This window comes from Podarcis tiliguerta (genome assembly GCF_965153285.1).
Source record: "Podarcis tiliguerta genome assembly, chromosome: 2".
In the NCBI taxonomy this organism is placed as follows: Eukaryota; Metazoa; Chordata; class Lepidosauria; order Squamata; family Lacertidae; genus Podarcis; species Podarcis tiliguerta.
In genome coordinates this window covers 17,911,671-17,939,400 of record NC_139535.1, presented here as the reverse complement: position 1 = coordinate 17,939,400, position 27,730 = coordinate 17,911,671, and the positions used below count along the sequence as shown (strand labels likewise).

Here is a 27,730-nt window from a genome sequence, read left to right as displayed (position 1 = left end):
TCCATGTTTTTGTGGTGCTGCAGCGCGGCAAAGTGTTGGATACACGTTTTTTATAGTCCAGTTTGTAGGCGTGCCTTCCAGGTGTGATTTGACACTGCATTTATTGGAGTTATTTATAAAAAAGTGGAGGATCCATGAGGATCCGTGTAGATCCGCCTTTTACCCAGACCCCTGGAAATCTCTCACTTTTTTTCAGATTTTTTTTAAAGACATCAAAACATCTTCCTTCAAAAATAAGGAAATAACATAAAAATGAAATGGGGGGAAATATCCCAGAAATAACATTAATTGCTTATGGTCTGAAAAAAAAAGCTTTTTATTTTTTATTTTATTGAAAGATCAATTACTTCCAATTGTACTGTAACCACACAAGAAAAACGAGTGAAGATGGTGCTGGCAAAATAAATGAAGAAATCTTTTCAAAATTCCATATTCTTCCCATTTCAGTTCCTTCTATGTGGAGAAATGTAAATTTCCCCACTCTGCATCCCTGTATTATAAATTCCAGCCTTGCTGTCCATCAGGTTTCCCCTTCACAGTATAACCGGGAAAAGAAGGAAAAGATATGGGGTACAGAATGGAAAAACAACAACATGGTACTACTGGCATTGGGTCATGATTTTTAATTTTCTTTTGCATTTTGTCTGCCATCTAGACATGCTGTTAGATTTTGTTGCACACCACCCCAAGAACCCAGAGATTACAGGAGTTTGAGGTGCTTACCCAGGGTCTGTGTTTCCTTTCGGAATGAGGCACAGCAGAGACAGTGATGTCTTCATAATCTATGGTTTATTTGCAGATCTATACTACAGAGGGGCTCACAACATTAACAACCAAATAGGGTCTTGTTTCTTTCATAGCCGTAGCCTTGGATTCAAACAGAAATCAAACCTTGCTTTCAAGCCTTGCTCCGACTCTCCAGCTTACTTCTAGGTCACATTGCTTGAAAAACTCTGGCTTTGGTGGTGGTGGTTGTTGTTGTTCTACACATTTTCTGTCTTGCTCAGAGCCTCATTTTCCTTTGTTCTCTTAATGGCCCATTACCCTGGCATATATCTATCTATATATCTATATCTATATCTATATCTATATCTATATCTATATCTATATCTATATCTATATCTATATCTATATCTATATCTATATCTATCTATATCTATATCTATATATCTATATCTATATCTATTTATTCAAAATTAAAACAAAACATATTATCCAGAAACATATCATCCTTATTTCCCCCTTTTTTTCCTCCCTCCCCCCACAGAACCCACCCACCCCCACCCCCTGACTTCCCTCAGTTCCAGTCTTTTATTTCTCTAGAAATGCTGTTTTCTGCATGTTACACAGTTGTATAGATCCTCAAACTATTTAGCTGATTATTATCAATAAAAAGTTTGTGAATGTTTATTCAAAACCAGCCAAGGAGCCCAGTTTGCTTTGTTGTGTCTTCAAATACTTTGTAAAGGGTTCCCATTCATCTTTAAAGTCACAGTTATCCTTGTCCTGTAGCTTGTTTGTCAGTTTAGTCAGTTCTGCATAATCCATCAACTTCCTGGATGCAGCGGTTAGAAGGATCTCACATACAGCTTACTTCCTTCTCCCCAAACTCATAGCAATATTTTGACTTGTCCCGATTCCAAAAATGCTGCTTCTCAAATGCGAGGTTGATTTCTCTTGCTGCCCTCAGCCCTGACATGATTGCGGAGTCCAGCCAGCCGTGTTCCCCAGCAAAATAGATCCTGCCTTCTGGCGCCTTGAGAGGTTCGCTGTAATCGACAAACTGGTAAGGGGTGAAGGCAGCAAAGCTCCACCTCTTTATTACGCATGACTGGCACACAGCCTTGATGTAATCCTTGGGCAGCCGGTGGATGGCGGACAGGTCTTCCAGGATGATGCTAATGATGTCATCATGGCTGAGGGCCTGAAAGAAACTGGAGTCGTCACTGTAGACATAGCTAGCCAAGACAACCCCAACGTCGCCGGAAAAGTTTTGACTGACGTAGTAGACGAATCGGGACGGGCGATCAGTTGTGGACTTCCCACCGCGGATCCCGTCAGCTTCCCAGAACTTCTCGGTGCAAGCAAGGAAGACTTTGGCGGCGCTCCTGTAGTGGATGGACCGCAAGGCGTATCTTTTGCCACGCGACAGGGTCGGCTTAAAATGGATGCGCCTCGTGGCCTTGGCGGTGGGGGTGACCACGGCGTAATCGGCCGTCACGCTGTGCAGTTCTTTGTTGGCGGTTTCATAAACCGCGGTGACGCTCTCGCCTGCCTGCTCCATCCGGATCACCCTAGTACCGAAATGCACCCTTTCTGAAATGCTTCTGTAAATGGCTGTTGGCAGCTGATCAAAGCCTCCTATGATTTGATCAAACCTGCAAAAAACAAAACAAAACAAAAATGAATGCAGATGAATGGATAGGACAAGCTTCCTCAAACTCGGCCCTCCAGGTGTTTTAGGCCTACAACTCCCATGATCCCTAGCTAGCAGGACCCAGTAGTCAGGGATGATGGGAATTATAGTCTCAAAACTTCTGGAGGGCCGAGTTTGAGGAAGCCTGGGATAGGAGATGGAAGAGCTCTCTTCAGCTGCACTGGGAACTGCTGTCGTGCATTGCTCAGTTCAACACAGACAAAAGGAAGCATTTCTGAACACAGCACAGAGTTAATGTGGAGATGGCCACCAAGTCAGATGACTTTGAAAGAGGATTAGATAAGTTTATGGAAGGTATTCAATGGCTTTTATTAATTGTGGAAACAATGGTACCTTAGTTCTCAGACTTAATCCATTCTGGAAGTCCGTTCCAAAACCAAAACGTTCCAAAACCAGGGCACACTTTGCCAGAGAAAGTAATGAAAAATGGATTAATCCATTCCAGACTTTTAAAAACAACCCCTAAAAGAGCAATTTGACATGAATTTTACTATCTAACGAGACCACTGATCCATAAAATGAAACAATAATCAATGTACTGCCTTTACACAATCAATTAATGAATCAGCATTGAACTGGGTTACACACAGTCACAAAAACAAAAAAAGAGCCACAAAAACGCAAAATAAATAGTAAAAACAGACAGACTTCAGCATGGCACTCAAAACGGAAGCATAACACTCAAAATGGAAGCGTAACACTCAAAACGGAGCACATTTGGTTTCTGAAAAAAGTTCGCAAACGGGAACACTTACTTCCAGGTTTGCAGTGTTTTGGTTCCAAGTTGTTTGAGTACTAAGGTGTTTGAGAACCAAGGTACCACTGCATATTATCCAAGGGGATAACTCAGCTGGTTAGTGTGTGGTGCTGATAATTCTAAGGTTGCAGGTTCAATCCCCTTAAGGGATGGCTGCGCATTCCTGCATTGCAGGGGGTTGGACTAGATGATCCTCAGGGTCCCTTCCAAATCTGCAATCTATGATTCAATGCATGCTGAGTATCTCAAATGGGGAGAGTGGCTATTGAGCTTAGGTCCGGCTTGCAGGCTTCCCATAGGCATCTGGTCTAGATGGAACTTTTGCAAGAGCCAACTGGACTCTTACATCTTTATGTTGACTTTGTTGAAGGGAGAGGGAGCATATTTTATCTATCATCTATCTATCTATCTATCTATCTATCTATCTATCTATCTATCTATCATCTATCTATCTATCTATCTATCTATCTATCTATCTATCATCTATCTATCTATCTATCATCATCAATTTGATTTATATACCAATCATTATTCAAAGATCCCAGGGTGGTGTACAACATTAAGAACAAAATAATAAAATACAGAGCATAATACGGAACTGCATGATAAAATAATCATAATAACAGTCCGCCCACCCCTTTAACAGGTCATCGATTTAATGGCTGAAGGCCTGAATAAAGAGGAATGTTTTTGCTTGGTGCCTAAAGATATGTAATAATGGCCATGGGCGTAGCCAGGATTTTTGTTGGGGGTGGGGCAGGCCTTTTGTTGAGGAGGTAGCCCTTTTGTTGGCGAGGCCTATTGTTGGGGAGGCAGAACCTCGGCTTGCTATACATTTTTATAGATTTTTATTTATGGGGGGGTGCTGCCCCCCTTAGCTACACCCATGATAATGGCACCAGGAGAGCATTCCACAGACGGGGAGCCACCACCGAAAAGGCCAGTTCTTGTGTTGCCATCCTCCAAACCTCTTGGGGGGACGGGGGACATAGAGAAAGGTCTCGGATTACAAGCTCAGGGTCTGGGGTCAGTTCGTATGGGGAGAGGCATTCCTAAGGTATTGAGGTCCCGAGATGTTCCTACAGTCCTAGTTTTAGAAATGAACCAAAAGGCTATCTAGTCTGAAGAAGAGCATATTACAGTGCTACCTCAGGTTACATATGCTTCAGGTTACAGACTCCGCTAGCCCAGAAATAGTGCTTCAGGTTAAGAACTTTGCTTCAGGATGGGAACAGAAATTGTGCTCTGGTGGCGTGGCAGCAGCAGGAGGCCCCATTAGCTAAAGTGGTGCTTCAGGTTAAGAACAGTTTCAGGTTAAGAACAGATCTCCAGAATGAATTAAGTACTTAACCCAAGGTACCACTGTATTTATTTCAGCAAGAATAAATCCTCCCTATTTCCTTGCAATGCGTATTTCTGCTTACCTCTTTCCAGAAGAGAAGATCACTGCATCTCTCATACTTTCAACGAATGACTCGAAATAGCCAGCATCTTCACTGAGCAAGTCCCCAATCATTTCGACAGCTCCACGACTCAGATTTGCTATTTCAGTTAAATATGCCTGTTATGGGAAAGAGAGGGGGGAATAACCACCTTTAAGGACGGCACTCAACAAAGACACTTAAGCAAACACACCACCAAGCAACAACTGAATTTGGAATCTAGTACACAAGACATCCTGAGGTTCTCAGGCTTTGGGATTTGACTCTTCTGGAAAGCAAGGAATTGGATCCTGCAGAAAGTTACAGTGCAGTCCTCTATATGTCTATCTCACTGAGTTCGGTGAGGCTTGCTCTCAGTCCCAGGTAAGTAAACATAGCTGTATAGCCTTAGGGCAGCCATAGGCAAACTCGCCCCTCCAGATGTTTTGGGACTACAACTCCCATCATCCCTAGCTAACAGGACCAGTGATCAGGGATGTAATGGGCGGTGCAGAGGAATCCCCGCTTACCTGCTCCTGGCTGCTGTGCATGTCAGTGGGACGAACACAAGTCCCTTCAGCCCCCCTTTCAGCACCAAAAATGGTATGTATGTTTTTACAGATTGTTCCCTATTGAAGGAGAATTACATGAAGATGATGTACAGATGGTACACAAGACCAGTGCAGTTAGGGAAAATGTACAAAACTAGTACAAATATATGTTGGAAGTGTAAGGAAAAGGAGGGGACGTTTTATCATATGTGGTGGGATTGTAAGGTAATTTTAAAAATTTGGGAAATGATATACAACGAATTGAAGAAAATGTTCCATTTAACATTTGTTAAAAAACCCGAGACATTTTTGTTGGGGATTGTAGGGAAAGACCTGCCAAAAAAGTTGAAAATCATTTTCATGTATGCGACAACGGCCGCGAGAGTTCTGGTAGCACAAGGATGGAAGACTGAAGAAATCCCAACTAAAGAATCATGGCAAGAAAAATTGATGGACTATGCAGAATTGGCAAAACTGAGAAATAAGTTACTGGACAAGGATAACTGTGACTTTAAGGATGAATGGGAACCGTTTACAAAGTATCTGAAGACGCAACAAAGCGAACTGGACTCCTTGGCACGTTCTCAATAAACATTCACAAACTTTTTATTGATAATAATCAGCTAAATAGTTTGAGGATCTGTACAACTGTGTAACATGCAGAAAACAGCATTCTTAGAGAAACCAAAGAGTGGAACTGAGGGAAGTCGGGGGGCGGGTGGGTTTTGTGTGGAGAGAGGAAAAATGGGGGGGGGATAAGGATGATATGTTCTTGGATAATATGTCTTGTTATAATTCTGAATAAATTATAAAAAAAAAAACAAAAACAAAAATGGTGTGTGTGTCATTAGTTGTGTGCATGCCAATCAGAGGCGGAGCTAGCTGCTCTGGCACAGGCTATGCACCCGGGGGGCTAGCCGCCCGCAGGGGCAGGACTAGCTGCCTGCGGCAAACATCCTTGGGGGCGGGGGGTGGCAATGTCACCCCCCTCAGGGATGACACCCAGGCCGGGCTTCACCTACCGCACCCCCCTTCCTCCGCCAGTGGTGCTGATTGCACATGGCTGGGGAGGCGCCTGTATTCAGATACAGTGGTACCTCTGGTTACGAACGGGATCTGTTCTGGAGGCCCGGCTGTATCCCAATAATTTCGTAACTGGAGGACCGCTTCTGCGCACGCGTGAGTGCCAAACCCACTTCCGGGTCGGCCGAGTTCGCAACCCAAAGATTACGTTACCCGAAGGTCCACTGTATGTTTTACTCAGAATAAACCAAACTTTGGGCACCTAACTGTCAGTATTTCATGTATCCGATGCTGCAGATGTTATTGGTGTAAATCACATGCTTGTCTGGGAAGACCATGGGAACGGAAGACAGCCTTATCTCTCTTCCGTTGTGCAGACCGTTGGACTGTACTATTTATTTTACTTTGTTCTGTTCTCTTTCAGAGCTGATGAAAGAGGATGCCATAATTCTTTGCCTGTACATAGTATGTAAATAAATATGTAGATTAGCCCTATGATGTCTCACGCTTCTTGCTGTGTAATGCTAGAAGATTAGTGTGCATATACCATCTGGTATATGTTGCTGAGCAGACTAGAGAAGAAGGGAAAGGCCTTTTCCAGAGCTGCGCATAACGGAGGACGCTCAGACAGCAGGGGCTGCAGAAGCACTCCAGGGTGTTTTCCAGCACTAACTTAATCATGTTTATTAATTTGAATGGGTTTACTCTGAGTAAAACTTAGTTGCATACCACCCATATTCTTAATGGTGGAGTAACGAGAGGCAAATGGACCACGTTGTCAGCAGTATGCTGATGACACACAGCTCTGCTTCTCCTTTACATCTGTAGGTGAGGCAGTGGATATGCTGGACTGTTGTCTTGCCTCTGTCATGGAACTGGATGAGAGCCAACAGCCTGAAGCTCAGTCCAGATAGGACTAAGGCACTAGTAGTGGGTGATTCCCTGGACTGAATGGATGGGAGGGAGGTGGCCTGTTCTTGATGGGATTATACTTCTTTGGAAGGAGCGGGTATGTAGCTTGGGAGTAAAGTGGATCCTCGGGTTAAGAACTTAATTCGTTCTGGAGGTCCGTTCTTAACCTGAAACTGTTCTTAACCTGAGGTACCACTTTAGCTAATGGGGCCTCCTGCTGCTGCCGCGCAATTTCTGTTCTCATCCTGAAGCAAAGTTCTTAACCCGAGGTACTATTTCCAGGTTAGTGGCGTCTGTAACCTGAAGCATCTGTAACCCAAGGTACCACTGTACTTCTGGATCTTTTGCTGTCACTTGCTGTCAGTTCCGGATTTACGTATAAGCTAAACAAGCTATAGCTTAGGGCCCCACTCTCTTGGGGTCCCCCCAAAAATTTAAAGGGGGAAAAAAACCTAGATGTACATTTCCAAACTACAAGATAAAAAACAAATAAAATAAAACGTTTGTTATTGCCAAATGCCAATGTGCTTGCATTATTAAGTTTGTTATGAATGAAAAAAATCGCTTAATAATTATTTCACTATTCATATACTTCTTAATTGTATTTCAGTTCAACAGTTACTTTTATAAAATATATATTTTGTTATGTGCAAATGGCTTTAGATACCTATTTGGTCCATAAATTACCATATAGCATATATTCAACACAAAAAACAGCGACAATTTGTTGTTGACAAAGGTCAGCTGGACATATAAAGGGCCCCATTACCTTCAGTAGCTTAGGGCCTCATCAAACCCAAATCTGGCCCTGCTTGAGGCTCAGGTGGCCTCAGCAGCATGCAGTGCCTTCCATCATTTCTGGCTGGTGGCCCCGCTGCACCCCTAATCAGGACAGGGATAGACTAACTTCTGCTGTCTATACTCTGGTAACCTCAAGGTTAGATTACTGCAACACGTTGTGCATGGGGCTGCCTCGGAAGACAGTTTGGAAAATTTTGCTGGTGCAGAATTTGACAGCCAGGTTGCTCACCAGGGCGAGACGGTTAGAGCATAGTGCACTTTATCCTGGCCTGACTGCACTGGCTGCCCATGAGTTTCTGGGTCCAGTTCAAAGTGCTGGCTCTGACCTATAAAACCTTAAATGGCTCAGGACTGCAAAGGGTCAAGGGCTGCCTCTCCCCATATGAACCAACCCCCGCTCCCCAAGATATCTAGGTGGGATACCTAGGAAGCTGGGTAACTATTATAGGCTTGTGTAATATTCTAATCATATAACAGAAGTGCGCCAGTTAAGCTTTTACTGAAACTTTGCAAGTTTGGGGCATTGCTTTAGCTAGTTTTGTTAACTTATTGGGTTTTATTGTGCTAGCCTTTGGCCATGGTAACATCCAAAGAATGAAAAGGAAAAAAAAAGGCGGGGGGAAGAATCATTCTTTTTACCTTGGTTGAGAAGGTGTCATATTTATCTAGCACGTAGCTACAGTTTGTCCTCTTCAGCTCTTCTTCAACCTGGGATGATCATAAAGAAAAAATCAGAATGCATTTCATAGTTTACCTACATTGGTTCCCAGTACGTTTCCGAGCACAATTCTAAGTGTTGGTGCTGATCTTTAAAGCCCGTAAATGGCCTCGGCCCAGTATACCTGAAGGAGCGTCTCCACCCCCCATCGTTCTGCCTGAGGTCCAGCTCTGAGGGCCTTCTGGCAATTCCCTCATTGCGAGAAGTGAAGTTACAGGGAACCAGGCAGAGGGCTTTCTCGGTAGTGGCGCCTGCCCTGTGGAATGCCTTCCCATCAGATGTCAAGGAAATAAACAACTATCTGACTTTTAGAAATATCTGATGTTTTATCATGTTTTTAATATTCTGTTGCGAGCCACCCAGAGTGTCTGGGGAGGCCCAGCCAGATGGGCAGGGTAAAAGTAACAGATGATGATGATGATGATGATGATTACTACAATGTGATGTGCTGCCTGAAGAGGTGCTTTCTTTTATCTGTCCCAAATTCTCTAACCTTCAGCTTAAATGGATGCCCCCAAGTTCTAGTGTTATGAAAACGGGAGAAAAAACCCCATCCACTTTCTGTATACCATGCATAATATTTAGCATCACATAATCTTAAATATCCTCATGCTTCCACTTTGTAAAAATATGTATTCCCCAATATAGTAACCTTCCCTCATAGAGGAGTTGCTCCAGTCGCTTGGTCGTTTTACCTTTCCCAACTCTACAATATATTTTAGGAGGGTGTTTTGGCTAGACGGGCTTTTGGTTCTTTCCACCTCTACGGTCTAATATTTGGGACAGGACACAGAAGGTTTTCCCAATTAAAAGAAGCAGAAAAAGCATCCCAACCTGACGTAGGGACTCCATATACAGCTGACCAGCGGTTTTGCCTTCTTCCGAGGGATCCACAGTGTAATTCAAGAGGCTGGGGTTCCTCTTGACCTCCCCGACTCGCTTCCTGATGTTGTCAATCAAATACCAGGCATTCTCATCCTCAGGAAAGAATTCCGTCAGACTCAGGCCAAACTTTCTGACATATTCGCGGGCGATCCTGGGGCATGAGAAGGGGACAGTGCATAGTCAAAAGAGTGGAATTTGCTCTTCCAAGAGGCAGCGTTGCCCACCAACTTGGAGGCCTTTAAAAGAGGGTTAGATCAACACATGGAGGACAAGGCTAGCAATTGCTACTGGCTATGATGGATCGCCGAAGAATTGATGCTTTTGAATTGTGGTGCTGGAGGAGACTCTTGAGAGTCCCACGGACTACAAGAAGATCAAACCTCTCCATTCTGAAGGAAAGGCTAGCAATTGCTACTGGCCATGATGGATATGCTGTGCTTCCACGGTCAGACGCAGAGATGATTATTATGTTATTATTATTTACTATTATTATTTACCGCTGGAGTGGTACCTATTTATCTACTTGCACTTTGACGTGCTTTCGAATTGCTAGGATGACAGGAGCAGGGACCGAACAATGGCAGCTCACCCCAAACCGCCGACCTTCTGATTGGCAAGTCCTAGGCTCTGTGGTTTAACCCACAGCGCTACCCGTGTCCATATATATATATATATATATATATATGTATATATGCAGGTTTTGGTGTCCTCGGGTGTCTTCCCGTGTAAAAGTTGGGGTGTCTAGGCGACGTTTCGACGAGGTCTCACTCGTCATCTTCAGGCTGGTGCTTTCGGCTTCTTGTTACTGGAACAGAGCAGGATCTCAGTGTTTGAGTTCCTATAAATACTGTTGAGGAGGTGTGGTGTATAGCCTCCAATGTTCTGGGCAGAGAGGAGGTTCCCAGGCTAGTGTGCCTTTTCTTCTTTTGTTCCTTAATTACTTGAGGGATATCTTGAGTGATTTCTTGAGTGATTTCCTGAATCCCACTTAGGTGGGTCATTAGGTGTGGATTAGTTGCTAAAGCCTTCGTGTCTTGAACTCTTGAACTTTGTGAAGAGTTTTTCTGAGAAGATGGCTGTACTGCACTTGGTTGTGCTCTGGCTTGGCTTCGTGTATAGGGGCGAGCTGTGGTTTTGTGGCCTGTGCCAGCCAGATCTGTGTAGGGATTGCAGGGGGGTGCAGCATCCGGAGGTGCCACCCTGGTTTGGCTACTGGATGGTGTCTGTAATTTATCTGTGGAGAGGGTCTGGGTTTGGGTCTGGTGTGGTTGATTGGTGATGGCGTTCTGTGTGCCTCTGGATCTGGTGTCAGATTTTGTGGGGAGGGCTAATTTCCAGATGTCTGGCAAGCGGGATGTGTCGTCACGCTTGTTCATGTTGTGAGGGTGTTTCTCTATCTCGATGGCTTCCATGATTATTCTCTTGTGGTGATGTTCCATGTTAAAGAGCAATTTGGAATCTGCAAAATTAATTTCGTGTCCTGTTTCTTTCATGTGTTGGAAAAGAGAGGAAGTTTTTTCTTCTTTTTTGACGGCATTCTTGTGTTCTGCGATACGTGCATTTATTCGTCTGTTTGTTTGTCCAATGTACGTGGCTGGGCAGACTTTGCAGGCTGGGCAGACTTTGCATCCTCCATAAACACAATATCAAAACAGCCTTTTGCACCAACCAAAAAATAGCCAATATCCTCAGAAACCCCAAGGATAAAATTCAGTTGGAAAACCAAGGGGTCTATGAAATACCCTGCAAAGTCTGCCCAGCCACGTACATTGGACAAACAAACAGACGAATAAATGCACGTATCGCAGAACACAAGAATGCCGTCAAAAAAGAAGAAAAAACTTCCTCTCTTTTCCAACACATGAAAGAAACAGGACACGAAATTAATTTTGCAGATTCCAAATTGCTCTTTAACATGGAACATCACCACAAGAGAATAATCATGGAAGCCATCGAGATAGAGAAACACCCTCACAACATGAACAAGCGTGACGACACATCCCGCTTGCCAGACATCTGGAAATTAGCCCTCCCCACAAAATCTGACACCAGATCCAGAGGCACACAGAACGCCATCACCAATCAACCACACCAGACCCAAACCCAGACCCTCTCCACAGATAAATTACAGACACCATCCAGTAGCCAAACCAGGGTGGCACCTCCGGATGCTGCACCCCCCTGCAATCCCTACACAGATCTGGCTGGCACAGGCCACAAAACCACAGCTCGCCCCTATACACGAAGCCAAGCCAGAGCACAACCAAGTGCAGTACAGCCATCTTCTCAGAAAAACTCTTCACAAAGTTCAAGAGTTCAAGACACGAAGGCTTTAGCAACTAATCCACACCTAATGACCCACCTAAGTGGGATTCAGGAAATCACTCAAGAAATCACTCAAGATATCCCTCAAGTAATTAAGGAACAAAAGAAGAAAAGGCACACTAGCCTGGGAACCTCCTCTCTGCCCAGAACATTGGAGGCTATACACCACACCTCCTCAACAGTATTTATAGGAACTCAAACACTGAGATCCTGCTCTGTTCCAGTAACAAGAAGCCGAAAGCACCAGCCTGAAGATGACGAGTGAGACCTCGTCGAAACGTCGCCTAGACACCCCAACTTTTACACGGGAAGACACCCGAGGACACCAAAACCTGCATTCCTGTACCCGTGAAAATCTACGAAAGCATATATGTATATATGTATATATATATATATAAAATCATATATAAAAAAATGTTTAGGGGTACTCTCATTTTCCTACTTGTATTGAAATACTGCCTCTCAATGAGGCCAAACCTAGATTCACAAAATGTTTAGGGCTATGCGTCCCCCTGCATCCCCCCAGAAAAAAACACTGTATATAATGAATATATAAACAGATTGGGGGTGGGGAGAGATAGCAAAAAAGGTTTGGTAAGCCCTGTGCAGAGCACTTCCTAAACACCTAGTTGTTGTAGTAGATGTTGTAGTAGTAATTATTATTATTATTATTATTATAGTGCCACACCTATCTGACTGGGTTGCTCCAGCCACTCTGGGCAGCTTCCCATTGCCCAGCGCTTACAAATAGTCACTATCTCTCTGGGAATTTGGTTAACTTCTAAAAATATTGATCTTTTTCAAAATAATTATACACCAGTGTGGAATACTGTTAAAAGAGACTTAGAAATATGGGGAAGGATGAAGTTATCATTTTGGGGAAGGATTTTAGCTATTAAGATGAATGTGCTACCTAAGATGTTATTCTTGTTTCAGACAATTCCAATAATCAAAGGGGCAGCAATTTTTAAAGATTGACAAAAAACAATTTCAAAGGTATATCTGGCAGGGAAAGAAGCTGAGAATTAAGTTACTAACAGATACTAAGGAAAGAGGAGGCTTCGCCCTGCCAGATTTGAAATTATATTATGAAGCATCTTTCCTCTGTTGGTTGAAGGAATGGATGAAATTAGAAAATACTGAATTGCTGGATTTAGAAGGTTATGACAATAGATTTGGGTGGCACGCATATTTATGGTATAATAAGACAAAAGTCCATAAAGGATTTGGAAGCCATGTATTTTGAAGATCTCTAATAGAAACCTGGGATAGTTATAAAAACCTATTGGAATGAAAAACACCACATTGGTTATCTCCATTAGAAGCGATGAATGTAAAAAAGGTCAATATGAGTGGGAAATGGATAACATATGGGAAGTTAATATATATGGAAGGAAGTAAATGGAAACTGAAACCATATGAAGAAATTAAAGAATATGTTAATGATTGGTTACATTATCGCCCGGTCAACGAAATGTTTAAACAAGACTCTAAAGAAAAAGGATTTGATGAAAGTGGATCAAAGTTTGAATTAGAGATATTAAGTAATGATGCAAAAATTCTGTCTAAAATGTTTAAATTGCTGCTTGAATGGCATTTGAAGGACGAAGAGGTTAAGTCGATTATGATTCACTGGGCCAAAGATTTTGGGTATAATATACAGCTGATTGGGTGAAATTATGGAAGGAAGGTTTAAAATTTACTGCATGTGATGAAAATGTGATGAAAATGATGTATAGATGGTATATTACACCTGTTAAGTTAGCAAAAATGTATAAAGTCAGTAATAAATGTTGGAAATGTAAAGAAAAAGAGGGAAAATTTTATCACATGTGGTGGGAATGTAAAAAGGTGAAATGCTTCTGGGAGATGATATATAATGAGTTGAAAAAAATGTTGAAATATACATTTATAAAGAAACCAGAAACATTTCTATTGGGCATTGTGGGGAGTGATATAAATAGAAAGGAATGTAAGCTCTTTTTATATGCAATAACAGCAACAAGAATATTATTGGCCCAAAAATGGAAGCAAGAAACGTTACTGTTGATTGAAGAATGGAGGATGAAGTTAATGGACTATGCAGAATTAGATAAACTAACAGGAAGGATTCGAAACCGGCGAGACCAGAAATTCACGGAAGACTGGAGTAAATTTAGGGACTATTTGAAAAGTAATTGTGAAGAACAGACGACGTTTGTAGGGTTGCAAGAAGTTTTGTGAGGAGAATTATTAGAAGTATTGTAAAAATGGACAAGGGGGAGGATGATTTGTTAAGAGATGTAAAGGCAATATAAAGTTAAGAAATGCATAAGAAGTGGTTAAAATGGTGGATCATCAGAGGTGCTGATGGAAGACCAAAAATATTGTATAAGTGATAAGTTTTGTGGTACATTTTATAATTTATATGTTAAATTTTTTTAAAAAAATTATTAAAAAAACACCAAATAGTCACTATCTCTCAACTTTATCTTCTTCACAGGTGCATCGTGGGGCAAAAGGGAGGTGAGCTATGTTTGCCACCCTGGGGAAGGGAGGAATAATGAGTGTTGCCAGGAGAGGTTCTGCCTCCTCCTCCTCCTCCTCCTCCCATCAGCTCTGTCCCGTTCACATAAAACAAACTGCCATAGCCCTCGCAGCCAAGATTTTATCCAACTGGTGGGCCACATCCAAGAAGTCATACATTGTCTTCAACTCCGCATACACTTCCTTCCTCGTGGCAACAGGCCAACAGCTCTTTTGTCTCCCACACAGCCAAGCGCACCAGGACACGTGTCCGTGGAAAGAGCCGTCACGGATGAGCAAGGCGGGATTTATGCGTGCTCAGCAGATGAAGTGAAAGGCATGTGGTAAGCTCCCGTCTCACCTGTGTACATGAGGCAAACGCATGGGCCCCAGATCGGCATACCAGCCTTCTTCCTCATTTCGAAACGTCTCCACTCGTCCCCCCACGCGGTCGCTGGCTTCAAGAACTGTCACCTGAAGGCAAACAGGACAGCTACTGCTGTATCAATCCAGCTACTGCTTCATGCTACACTAGGTAAAGGGACCCCTGACCATTGGGTCCAGTCATGGCCGACTCTGGGGTTACGACGCTCATCTCACTTTATTGGCCGAGGGAGCCGGCGTACAGCTTCCGGGTCATGTGGCCGGCATGACTAAGCTGCTTCTGGCGAACCAGAGCAGCACATGGAAATGTCATTTACCTTCCTGCCGGAGCGGTACCTATTGATCTACTTGCACTTTGACGTGCTTTTGAACTGCTAGGTTGGCAGGAGCAGGGACCGAGCAACGGGAGCTCACCCCGTCACGGGGATTCGAACCGCCGACCTTCTGATCGGCAAGTCCTAGGTTCTGTGGTTTAACCTAAAGCGCCACCCACGCTACAATAGCCTGCCTCAATTTCCATGGTCCACATCACAATTCTTGAGAGACTTATCCAGCTGATAAATCAGCATGGCCACATGGGTTTCTCCATTTCTCAGGGCTAATTTACAAGGGACTGATGTTCAATTTCAACCCTCTGGTGTTTGTGGATTCGCCTTCCTTGGAGGTTTTTAAGCAGAGATTGGATGGCTCTCTGTCATGGATGTTTTGGCTGAGATTCTTGTATTGAGGGGGACTGGACTTGAAGACCCACAGTGTCCCTTCCAAGTCTACGATTCTATGATTCTGGTTTCACCTGTTGCTCCTGTCATGGGCCAGGAGTCGGCTTCACCTGCTGAGCAGCAGCCTGAAGGAGCAGAAGGCAGAGTGACTCCACCTGCTGCTGATCAGCCTTCTTGCTCCTGAGGAGAACCAGGTGGCTCCAGCTTTCTTAAGCAGGGTTTCCAGCCTCAGTCAGTTGCTGGAAACAACACTTGCCATTCCTGACCAGACCTTGCTGCTTCTTGCTTCTTGTGACCTTGGACCTTCAGCTTTCTTGACCCCCAGATCATTTGACTACGTGAACTGAGATACTCCTGACTGGCCTGAACCTTGCATACGGCCTCTGCCTCCAGGCAAGTACCCCCCTGAGACTCGACTGGTTGGCTGGCTTCTCCTTCTACTGAGCTCTGCTGTGGTTGGCAGCACACAACTGCAACAGCTCCTTACGCCTCCACACCTATTTCGGCCTAGTTTCCCCAACTACCAGGTGAGGTCTGTGCCATGTTAAATGGCTGCCCTTATGAGCTCTGCTGCAGCCAAAAAGATTCATGGTATTTTTGGGTGGGACTCCATCACATACCACCAAACTCAGATTGTGACGTCAGGTTGCATGATTAAAATTGATTTGGTGCCCTCAAATACCAAACCTTAACCCCCCACCTCCCCGACTGGACTCTGTGTGAGAAGAAAAGGTGAGGTGTGGAATAACACTTCCTTTGAAGCAACACCTAACCTCCCCGCAAAGTAAAAAACGAATACTCAGCAAAGAGCCACAGTGGTTTAACCTCCCTGCAGAATTTGTGCAAACAAATCAATACGCAGGTCCCTAGGGGGGCAACCTCGGAAGCAGAGAACCAGTGAGGACTAAAGCACCCCTTACCTGGTGTCCAGCTTCTGTGAGAGCGTAGGCTGCGCTGAGGCCTGCCATGCCTGCTCCTACGATCAGCACATGTCTTGGGTGCAATGCTTTGCCCAGCCCATTCTTGGCTATGTCTAGATAATTCTCATACTCAGCCTCCTGGAAGCATATCTTCAGCAGACTAGAATCATCTGTGTAGCAGCTTTGCAGGGCGGAAAAGAATAGCAATGCCGAAAGAACTGGAATGCAAAATACACAAATGGATAGAATAAATATATTTGCATGTTCCTGTTTGTCCACATTCTGCCATCCACGCTCAATCCACGACCCTTTGGTTAGAGGCACAAGTGCTCTTGGAAAGCAGTTTGTAGAAATGGCAGGAGGGAAGAGTGCTCTTATGCTTGCACCTGGGTGGCTGCTGGGGGGAAGAAGAAGAAGAGGAGGAGGAGTTTGGATTTGATATCCTGCTTTATCACTACCCGAAGGAGTCTCCAAGCGGCTAACAATCTCCTTTTCCTTCCTCCCCCACAACAAACACTGTGAGGTGAGTGAGGCTGAGAGACTTCAGAGAAGTGTGACTAGCCCAAGGTCACCCAGCAGCTGCATGTGAAGGAGCGGAGACGTGAATCCGGTTCCCCAGATTACGAGACTAGTGCTCTTAACCACTACACCACACTGGCTGGGCTAGATGGGGCATTGGCCTGATCCAGCAAGCTCTTCTGATGTTCTTAGCTGTTTACAAGCCTCTCCCAAGACTGGCCAAGTGTGAAGTGTATATAGCAGAAGAAACACATTCAACGGTCAAATGGTTGAACCTTGGGTGCATTAGCTGCAAACTGCCTACCAGTTATATATTACAGCAGGAAAAATGAATTGGTGCTGTCAGATAAGATTTAGCAATGGCATGGGAGGGGTGTTTAATGACACCATCATTAAAGGTTTCAAAACAAAATTGGAGTGTCCTCAAAATACCGACAGGGGCAGTGCTTGAATCCTAAGTATAGTCGTGATTGCTTTTCCCCAGTTAGTTGTTTCTCCCCAGTGAAGATTCTGCTTGTAAATGACATGACATATTTACCAATTTAGCTCACACCTGATGTTTGTTAAAACAAAAGCCAAACTGTGGTAGTGGTGATGATGGTGGTGGTGGTGATGATGATGATGATGATGATAATGATAATGATAATGATAATGATAATGATAATGATAATGATAATGATAATGATAATGATAATGATAATGATAATAATATCTGGGTGGCTTCCAACAGATAAAACAACATAACAAAACACAAACATTAAAAAATTCTCCGTACAGGGCTGCCTTCAGCTGGGTCCCCTGCTAAGAAATATTGATGGGACTGATGACAACTCAGCCCTCTAGAGTTGGCCACACCCAGTTTATTTTGTGAAAAGAAAGGGACAGAATATATAAATGTTGCTTTGGACAGCAAAACTACAATTTAAGCAGGCTGCAAATCCTACAGTATATACACACATTGGTCTAAAGAGTGAAGTAATCCATTACTATTCTCAAATGCCCACGGAAAGTGAGTGTGACAATTTTGCCACAGAACCTAAACTTATGACAGGGCAAGTGATGGAGGGGGAAGGGAATATATGTCCTTAAGGAGAGGCATGTGCTGGTTCCTTGAGAGTGCTGAGTAAGTTCCTTGTTGGAGCTTAGAGAGAGCTAACTAACCTAGGGTTTCTGTACTAATTTTAGCCAAGGCTAAAATTGAAGAAGGGACGTTAATGAAGAAGGGACGTTGAGATGAGCAGTTCCTGTAATTCCAACAGCTCTATTGTTGTGTTGTTCCTTTACGGAATTCCCTACCTATTTCCCATTTTGCTTAGTCTGCTTAAGTAGATGTTGAAAGAATATTAGCGTAGTGAGCAAAGACTAAACCAATTCTCCTTGTATGCTTTGTCTCTTAAAGTTATCTTACCATTTTGTCTGTGCAGCAGGTGTCAATTAGCTTTTACTGGTAACTGGATGACATGTGCAGATCTTTATTCAATGTATTAGGACATATTTGAGATAAGATCTCGTGCCACATTAAGTTATGCCAATCTTTTTACTCATGCAAGGACCCTCGTATTTACGGGACTATCTCTCCTGGTATGCCCTGCAGAGGACCTTAAGTCCATGAATAATCATAGTTTAGAGGTCCCGGTCCCTAAGGAAGTCAGATTATCCTCCACCAGGGCCAGGGCCTTCTCAGTGATGGCTCTGACCTGGTGGAATGCTCTGTCTCATGAGACTAGGGCCCTTCAGGATTTAACCTCCTTCCGTCAGGCCTGTAAGACAGAGCTATTCTGCCTGGCTTTCAATTTGAACTTAGCCTGATCTTTTATTCCCCTTCCTTTCCCCCCTCCCCTTTTTATGAAGATTACCCGCTCTGGGATCCCACAGCTAATTCTCCCCTGGTCTCCTCGCTGGCCCAAATAGGACTAATTTAGCCAGCTAGCCCTGGTGATCATCTAATGTTTATTGTATGGATTTCCCCCCTAAATTGATTTTTGAATTCTGAATTTATTGTTATTCATGTTTCATACTGTATTTTATGCTGTTTTTTGTTGCATCAATTAAGTGTTTTAAATTTGTTGTTAGCCGCCCTGAGCCCGGTTTTCTGAACTGGGAAGGGCGAGGTATAAATAAAAATTTATTATTCTTATTCTTACAGTAGTACAGTAGTAAACCATAGCAGATTGACACACACCTATTCACATTGCAGACATGCACTATTAGTTGGGTGCGAGGCTTTTCTGCGTCAGTTCCACTGAAATGAGTGGGAGTTTGCAAAAGAGCAAAATCCCACAGGTAACACTTAAGAGTCAAAATAGAGCTTTCCACAACAAGCTCCCCCTCCCTGTCCTCCCACACCTTTTGCTTTCTGAAATTCAACTTGGCGGAATATTATTTTAAATCTTGCGCTGGAAATACTTTTGGGGTTTTGTTTTAAAAGAGTTACCACAATTTTTTAAGATCAATGATACAGGATTATATAACCCAACTTTAATTTGAGATACCTTCAAAGCAGTAATTAGAGGAACATTAATCAGTGAGAAGAGTAGACTCAAAAAAAGGAAATAAAATATTCATCTCCAATTAGAAAAAGAAATAAAAGAATTAGAATAAAAACATAACATGTAGTAACAGAGTGTATCACAAATTAATTTGAAAAAGGAAAGACATAGACATGTTAGAAATACCAAAAATAATAACACCCCTTCAATATTTAAATCAACAATAATATGAATTTAATAATAAAAACTCAACAATCTTGGCAAACCAACTAAAGAAACGTAAATTAAACAGAACAACCCACTCAATAAAAACAGGCAAAGGCAAAATAACACATGATAAACTTAAAATTAACCAAGCCTTTCATGCATTCTATAAGACCTTATACCATCGCTAAACGCCATTCAGGAATTTCTGGCCACAGTTAACATTCAAAAATTAACAGAAGAGCATGCAACTTACTTAAATCACCCCTTCTCACTTGAGGAAATATTAGCTAGTATAAAAAAGACAAAACCATTTAAGGCACCTGGACCAGATGGGTTTACTGGCTATTTTTATAAAACATTTTCTGAACTTGTGGCTCCATTCTTGCTGAAATTATTTACAGATATAAAGGATCATGGCCTGGTACCTGGAACTTGGAAAAACGCGCACATCGTAGTGCTACCAAGACCAAATAAAGACTTGGAGTTGGTTGAGTCCTATCGGCCTATTTCATTAATAAATGTTGATTTAAAATTACTTACAAACATTATTACACACAGGTTAGCGACGATTCTACCGAATTATATGCATTCGAATCAGACAGGTTTTATTAGGCAAAGGTCAATAACTACCCCAATTAGGAGGATCCTCAATGCAATATACTGGGGATCAAACCAACCGGCACCAACAGCCATCCTTACATTGGATACAATGAAGGCATTTGACTGTCTTGAATGGAATTTTCTTTTTGAAACCTCGTGAGGTTTTGGCATGGGAACCCCATTCATTGCACTACTGACTACCTTATTATCAGGATTGCACCGCAAATAATTTGATAAATGGTATACACTCAGAGCCTATATCGATGGGCCGTGGCGTGAAGCAGGGCTCCCCTTTGTCGCGGCTGCGTTTTGCCCTGGCCATGGAACCCTTGGCTCTTAGCACTTAGGGGAGACCCTGAGGTGTCTGGAATACAAATTAATGGGCAGAGTTATATGGTGAACATGTTCGCAGATGACGTAGCCTTGATGCTGTCTCGCCCTGGAACAAGTTTCCCGGCAGTAATGAAAATTCTTGATGCTTACGGAAAGGTCTCTCGTTTTGTGTTAACTATAGCAAATCAGACCTGCTATGCATTCATATGCCACCTGAAGTAGAACTACAACTTCAGCACTCCACTATAATAATAATAATAATAATAATAATAATAATAATAATAATAATAATAATTTATTATTTATACCCCGCCCATCTGGCTGGGTCTCCCCAGCCACTCTGGGCGGCTTCCAACTGAATATTAAAAACAGTACAGCATCAGACATTAAAAACTTCCCTAAAGAGGGCTGCCTTCAGTTGTCTTTTAAAAGTAAAATAGTTGTTTATTGCCTTGACATCTGCTGGGAGGGCGTTCCACAGGGCAGGCGCCACTACCGAGAAGGCCCTCTGTCTGGTTCCCTGTAACCTTACTTCTCGCAATGAGGGAACCGCCAGAAGGCCCTCGGCACTGGACCTCAGTGTCCGGGCTGAACGATGGGGGTGGAGACGCTCCTTCAGGTATACAGGACCGAGGCCGAATAAAACCTTGTCAGAAATATTTTAAATATTTAGGAGTTATTACCCCAGGAACCTCCAAACTTTGGAGAAGCTTAATTTTGGTCCAATCATCCAAGAGATTAGACAAAAATTGAAAACTTGGAACAAGGCTTCGCTGTCATGGTTGGGCCGATTTGCCACTATAAAAATGATGGTGCTGCCCTGTCTCCTATATCTCTTTAGGGTCTTACCAATTGCCATAGAAGACAAAAAAATTCACAAAATTGGCAAAACATGCTTCTAAAATTTATACACCAGAATAAAAGGCCAAGGTTACCATATAAAGCATTATATCAACCAGCCAAAGGAGGTGGCATGGCAGTACCTAATGTCATGTGGTACTATTCAGGAGCCCATCTATGTAGCATTTTTCTGGTAGTTCAATGATATCAAGAAACAGCTTGGCTAAATATGGAAAACCCAAATGAACAGAATTCAATAAGAGGGGTCCCATTTGGGCAAATTAATAAAAAAAATATTATTGAGATAGAAAACCCCTTTTTATTATCCACCGTATTTTTCGCTCTATAGGACGCACCGGATGATAAGACGCACCTAGTTTGGGGGGGAGGAAACAAGAAAAAAAAAAATTCTGAACCCCAGAAGCCAGAACAGCAAGAGGGATCTGGCTTCTGGGATAGCCTCTTGCTGTTCTGGCTTTGGGGACATCCTTTGAAGCCTCCACAGGGCAGCGGGATGAAGGCTCCCCGCTGCCCTGTGGAGGCTTTGCGCAGCCACCCCCAAGCTAGAACAGCGAGACGGAGTGCTGCACAGCACTCCGTCTCCCTGTTCTGGCTTTGGGCTTAGCCGCGCAGCCTGCATTCGCTCCATAAGACGCACACACATTTCCCCTTACTTTTTAGAAGGGAAAAAGTGCGTCCTGTAGAGCGAAAAATACAGTCATTTAAATGTTTGGAAGAAATGGTTCCCACAGATGGTCTCTCAGCCTTCTCCTGTAATACCATTGGCATTTCACCCTACTTTCTATAATAGAGACAGAACATTCCCCTTTGAAAAATGGGAATATGCGGGCCTGTATTGGCTTAAAGACTTTTACAAAGAAAACACCCCTTTGTCTGGATTAATACTACAAGAAATGGTTCAAAACTTTCCCCACAATTGGATGGTAATCCATCAAGTCTTCCATTTTATAAGTAGCACAGAAATCTGCAAACAAGAGACGAAGTCACTAACTGCATTTGAAAATATTTTATACACCACAGACCCTAGAGGTAAAGGTCTAATTGCTTTAATTTATAAAGTGATTGTACATTTCTCAACCTCAAAGCCCTGTATGTTGAAGACTAGATGGGAAAGAGACTTGGGAGAAGGAATTGATGATGGTTTGTGGGAAGGAATGTGGCAAAAAGCCCCCTTTCGAGCTGTTTCTGCCCGAATAAAAGAAAACACCTTAAAGCTAACCCACAGATGGTACTTGCATGCCACATTGCTAAGCAAAATAGACAAAAATATTTCTCCACAATGTTGGAGAAATTGTGGGAATGAAGGAACATTTATACACATGTGGTGGAAATGCCCATTGATTAAAAACTTCTGGTTAAAAATATTTCAGGAAATGGAACAAATTACATCTCAATCAATCAATTTAGATCCCAAAATAGCATTGCTTTCTATATTTGCAGATGAAGCACAAAATCTTAGAGACAAAGACTTAATTGTGCATCTTATAACTGCAGCCCGTCTTGCTGTCGCTAGACACTGGAGGACATTAAACGTGAACCTATATGAAGTTTGGTATGCTTATGTCTTGGAATTAATTTTGATTGAAAAGTTAACAGAAAGGATATGTTAAAGAAAACAACATGAGAAACTACATAACTTTTACATAACGTGGTCCTCCTTTATTACATATGCATCAAAGAAAGAACATGCATTTAAACCACCTGAGACACATGGGAGCATGTGGAATGATATTTTTTAAACAGCAACTGAGAAATAATTTTTTATTTGATTATATTACTAATGTAATTACCTGGACGTAGTTGGGGCTGGTTTTTTTGAGGGGGGGGTAGGGGAAAATTGTATTTGATTGCTTGTATTTGATTATGTTGTTTTCATATTTGATTATATGTTGTTTTTATATTCAACTAATAAAATATTTTAAAAAATAATGCAGAGAGGTTTTGTTTTTTTAGACTGTTTGCTTATGGGCTGGGATTTTGTACAGTACCCAGTCTCCTTTATGTACTTTTACAAATTAGAACAATAATAATAAATTTAAAGCATTTTTGTTTAATAGCAACTTGCAAAAGATTTTTACATCTCCCCTTCTCTAAATCCAGTAACATCAACAACTAGGTATGCTGGTGAACAAACACTAAATTAGTCAAATCCACCAAATAGTTGATCAGTCATCTGATAAAAAGACATTTTTATCTAACATATGTTTCTCTTGTTGGAAATGTATAATATCAAACAGTACAGTATTTTCTCGCTGTTGCTTGTTATTCTGTGCTCTCCGCTCCTCTAGTAATAATAATAAGAAAAACTCCCACATATTTTCTAAATAGCATCAAATTCTGAAAGTTGAGTGTAGTGAAATTGACACCAGAAATGTCATTAATAAGATTAAAATCACACAATTATCTCAGCGATGTAATCTTACCCAGGATTATACTTACAGAAGATGCTCATATCTTTTGCCTTGGGAACTTGGAGGGCAAAACTTGTTGGGGCCATTTCTTTTGCTAAGTGAGGCGCTCCAAATAGTTTTTCAAATAAACACTTATACGCGAACAGAACAGGAGAGTGAGTGAAGAATTATTTAAGCATTTGGCAGGCTCCTCCCCTACTTTCTCTTCCTCCTCCCACTCTAATTATGCATCAAGCCATTATCAAAGAACTGGAATTCTCTCAATATCCGGTTCTGTGGTTTGCACTTATGTCTCTAGGAAGCCCCACAAGCATAGAATCATAGAATCATAGAGTTGGAAGAGACCACAAGGGCCAATTCACGAAGGTAACAGCACGTCTCCCCAATGATGACGGATGCCATAGGGGTTGGTAGGGAGAAAACTGGGAGGCCAACAGTAGGGGGAGCCAGAAGCAATGACACACAAAATCAACTCGTTCTCCTTTTGTCGTCCTCCTCTGCCCTGGTGGGTCCAACATGGGCAACATGGAGACTAAGGGCTTATCCATACCTACCTTTCAGATTAAACGGGTTTTCTGCAGATTGCCATTTGCTCCGACTGTGCTTTAAAGAGTGGGTTTTCATGGAGAAAGCTCCGGAGCAAGACAAAGAACACTTGGACAGGGAGCTTTGAAGTGCAAACCAAATACAACCACAAAACCTAACAATCTTCTTCTTCTTATTCGGCGTTCACTCGTAGCTGAGTAAGATAGTCTTCCACAAACACCTTCTTAACTGTGAGTCCGTAAGTGACTCTGGAGGCCAGTTCTGGATCCACATGTCCTTCCACAGTGGGGACATAGGTTTCCAGGTGGGAGTTGATCACGGTGAGGGTTTGCCAAGCGTGCCTTCCTTTTAGCACATTTCTCCCTTTTGTCCTGAGTTTGAGCATCTTCAAAGTCCATGACATCTTTGGTAAAGGCTGTCCTCCAACTGGAGCTCTCAAAAGCCAGTGTTTCCCAGTTGTCAGTGTTTATACTACTCCCCCCCCCCTTGAGAAAGTCTTTAAATCTCTTTTGTTGACTACCAGCATTATGCCTTCCAATTTTAAGTTCGGAATAGAGTAGTTGCTTTGGAAGATGATAATCAGGCATCCGCACAACATGACCAGTCAAGCGAAGTTGATGTTGAAGAATCATTGCTTTGACACTGGTGATCTTTGCTTCTTCCAGTACACTGCCATTAGTTCCCATCTTCCCAAGTGATGTGTAAAAATTTTGGGAGACACCATTGATGGAATCTTTCGAGGAGTTGGAGATGGCGTTTATAAGAGGTCTGTGTTTCAGAAGTATACAGTAAAGTTGGTATTACAGTAGCTTTGTTAACAAGCATTTTGGTTTCCCTGCAAATGTCCCAGTCCTCAAACACTCTGTACTTCAGCTAGGAGAAAGCTGCACTCGCAGAGCTCAGGTGATGCTGGATTTTGGCATCAAATGTTGGCCCTTGTGGAAAGATAACTGCCCGGGTAGGAGAAGTGATCAACACTTTAACCCATTTTAAGCACACAAGGCCAAAATTATTCTTGAATCCCTCTCATAAAACACTGACAGTCTGGAGGTGTCCAGGGTGACCAGAGACCCCCGGAATAATTTCTGAAGGGTGGAGTTGCTTTTGAGCAGAGCTACATCACTCTCACATATGTTACACACACTGAGATTCCTCACACCTCCTCTCTTTATGCCTTAAAAAAGAGAGAGAAAGAAATAGGCATATTCAGGAGCTGAACCTGAGTCACAACTACGTCTACTAGATGGGATGGACAAAAGGTAAATCAGGATCTCATGACAGATCTCTGGGTAATTTTAGTAGATTGGCAAGGATTAGAACAACAACAACGTGGTTCTCCCGGAGTCCTGGCTCCCACTATACTTCTGACATAAAGAAAGGAGGGTGTGTGTGTGGATTTTGCATAGAAGGATTGGGAGCTTGCTTCAATTCTGGCACTCAGAACAAATACCTGGGTTCAAAAATATTCAACTATAAGCTTCTTTCTTGCGCACCTGGCTCCAGCTGGTGGATCACTGAGAAGTAATAAAAAGAGCAACAGATCCCGCAAGCTTGGAGAATCTTAGAACTGCTGCCATCCCCTGTTGCTGGATGGTGGTGAGGAAAGAAAATTGTGAAGGGAGGTATCTTTTACATGTGGTGGACTTTTAAAGAGGTAAAGGCTTTCTGGGAAATGGTATATAATGAGTAAAAGAAAATGTTTAAAAATACTTTTGTTAAAAAACCAGAAGCCTTTCTATTGGGAATAGTTGGTGAAGAGACACCAACGGGAGATAAAGTACTGTTTATGTATGCAACAACTGCGGGAAGAATTCTTTTAGCCCAAAAATGGAAACTAGAAGTACCAATGAAAGAAGAGTGGTAGATGAAGATGATGGACTTTGCAGAACTGATGAAGCTGACTGGAAAAATCTGAAATCAGCATGATCAAGTATTCCAAAAGGACTGGAGTAAATTTATATGATATCTGAAAGTTTATTGTAAGCAATTAACCTCACTAGCAAGGTTGTGTGAAGACTTGTAATGAGAAATATCCTACCTTTCTATATTTATTTAAATTTTGAGCCATTTTGTTGAAATATACTTGGAGTCGAGTGTGGATGTCATGCTCTTTATTCAGCTCATAGTGCGAGGAATGGAAACTCAGTACATAACATTGTAATGAGTGTAATTGGAAAAAGTATAAAATGCAATGATATCAAGGTGAATTTAGCCACTCGTTTTATAATGGATAGCCACTCGTTTTATAATGGAGACTTTTCTGCAAGCTCAGAAAGGTACAAGAAAACTCATTTCCTAACATCGGTCGTCTGTCTGTCTGTCTGTGCCTCTTTTTGCAAAGCAAGGCAGTTCTCTGCTGCAGGCACCCAGGAAGAAGCTTGCATGGCTTTTCCCCAGGGACCTCTGTCCGCAATCGGACACTCTTCCACGGGTGAAAGAAATCGCAGCCGATCGGCCGGCAGCCCCATTTGCCCCTAACCCGCCTCGCCAAAGTGCGAGCCAGCAGGGGACACAAGGACGGAAATGACTCGCAGGCAGGCGCGTGTGAACTCGGAAGTAAGTTCAGAGTCTGCTCAGTGGGATCGCTGTTAAGATCCTGTGCGGAAAAGGACAGGGATAAATGTTTCAGGCTTCACAGAGGATTTTCCACCATTACGGAGAGAGAGAGGGATGAGGGGGAACAACAAAAAAAATTATTCTTTTTTTAAGAAAAGGGATGTGTCAGAAGTGGGATTTGAACCCACGCCTCCTATTGGAGACCAGAACACCCAAGCTAGGGGAAGGAATCAACCTTGAGTCTGGTGCCTTAGACCACTCGGCCATCCTGACAGTGACACTTATGCTCTCCCTAGCTGAATCCTAATTAGCAGTATGCTAATTCACGGGTCTGGGGACGCAGGTGGCGCTGTGGGTTAAACCACAGAGCCTAGGACTTGCTGATCAGAAGGTTGGCGGTTCGAATCCCCGTGACGGGGTGAGCTCCCGTGCTTGGTCCCTGCTCCTGCCAACCTAGCAGTTCGAAAGCACATCAAAGTGCAAGTAGATTAATAGGTACCACTCTGGCGAGAAGGTAAACAGTGTTTCCATGTGCTGCCCTGGTTTGCCAGAAGCGGCTTAGTCATGCTGGCCACATGACCCGGAAGCTGTACGCTGGCTCCCTCAGCCAATAAAGTGAGATGAGCGCCACAACCCCAGAGTCGGTCACGACTGGACCTAATGGTCAGGGGTCCCTTTACCTTTACCTTAATTCACGGGTCTACGTACCTCCACCCGCATTTCCTTTGCGTTTTATGCCGATCTTTTGCCAGAGGCAAAAAATTAAGGTTCAGTTAGAAAAGTGGAAATTTGCCTCCCACGAATGCTTGGACAAAGTTTTACTTTATTTTTCTGTGATTTCCCCTTTTGT

The 27,730-nt window shown here is 42.8% G+C and overlaps 2 protein-coding genes across 3 annotated transcripts in view; both read right to left on the bottom strand.

Moving 5' to 3' along the window:
- The window catches only part of LOC310670490 (E3 ubiquitin-protein ligase TRIM7-like), a 329,122-nt gene that overhangs the window by 65,013 nt on the left and 236,379 nt on the right, over window positions 1-27,730 (bottom strand). The window contains exon 8 of one of the 2 annotated variants that reach the window (XR_014507581.1): window positions 16,597-17,012. The exons of the other annotated variant lie outside the window; for it this stretch is intronic. The gene's annotated coding sequence lies outside the window, so the exon portion shown is untranslated. Of the gene's footprint in view, window positions 1-16,596; window positions 17,013-27,730 lie in introns of those variants that run through there. 2 annotated transcript variants of the gene reach the window in all.
- Window positions 1,289-24,051, bottom strand: LOC310670481 (L-amino-acid oxidase-like). Its single transcript, XM_083425903.1, has 7 exons — window positions 23,807-24,051; window positions 16,359-16,576; window positions 14,697-14,809; window positions 9,455-9,656; window positions 8,542-8,610; window positions 4,619-4,755; window positions 1,289-2,378 (listed from the first exon to the last, which is right to left on the bottom strand). The coding sequence occupies exons 1-7, from the start codon at window positions 23,862-23,864 to the stop codon at window positions 1,580-1,582; spliced, it is 1,596 nt and encodes a 531-aa protein (XP_083282029.1). The 5' UTR covers window positions 23,865-24,051; the 3' UTR covers window positions 1,289-1,579.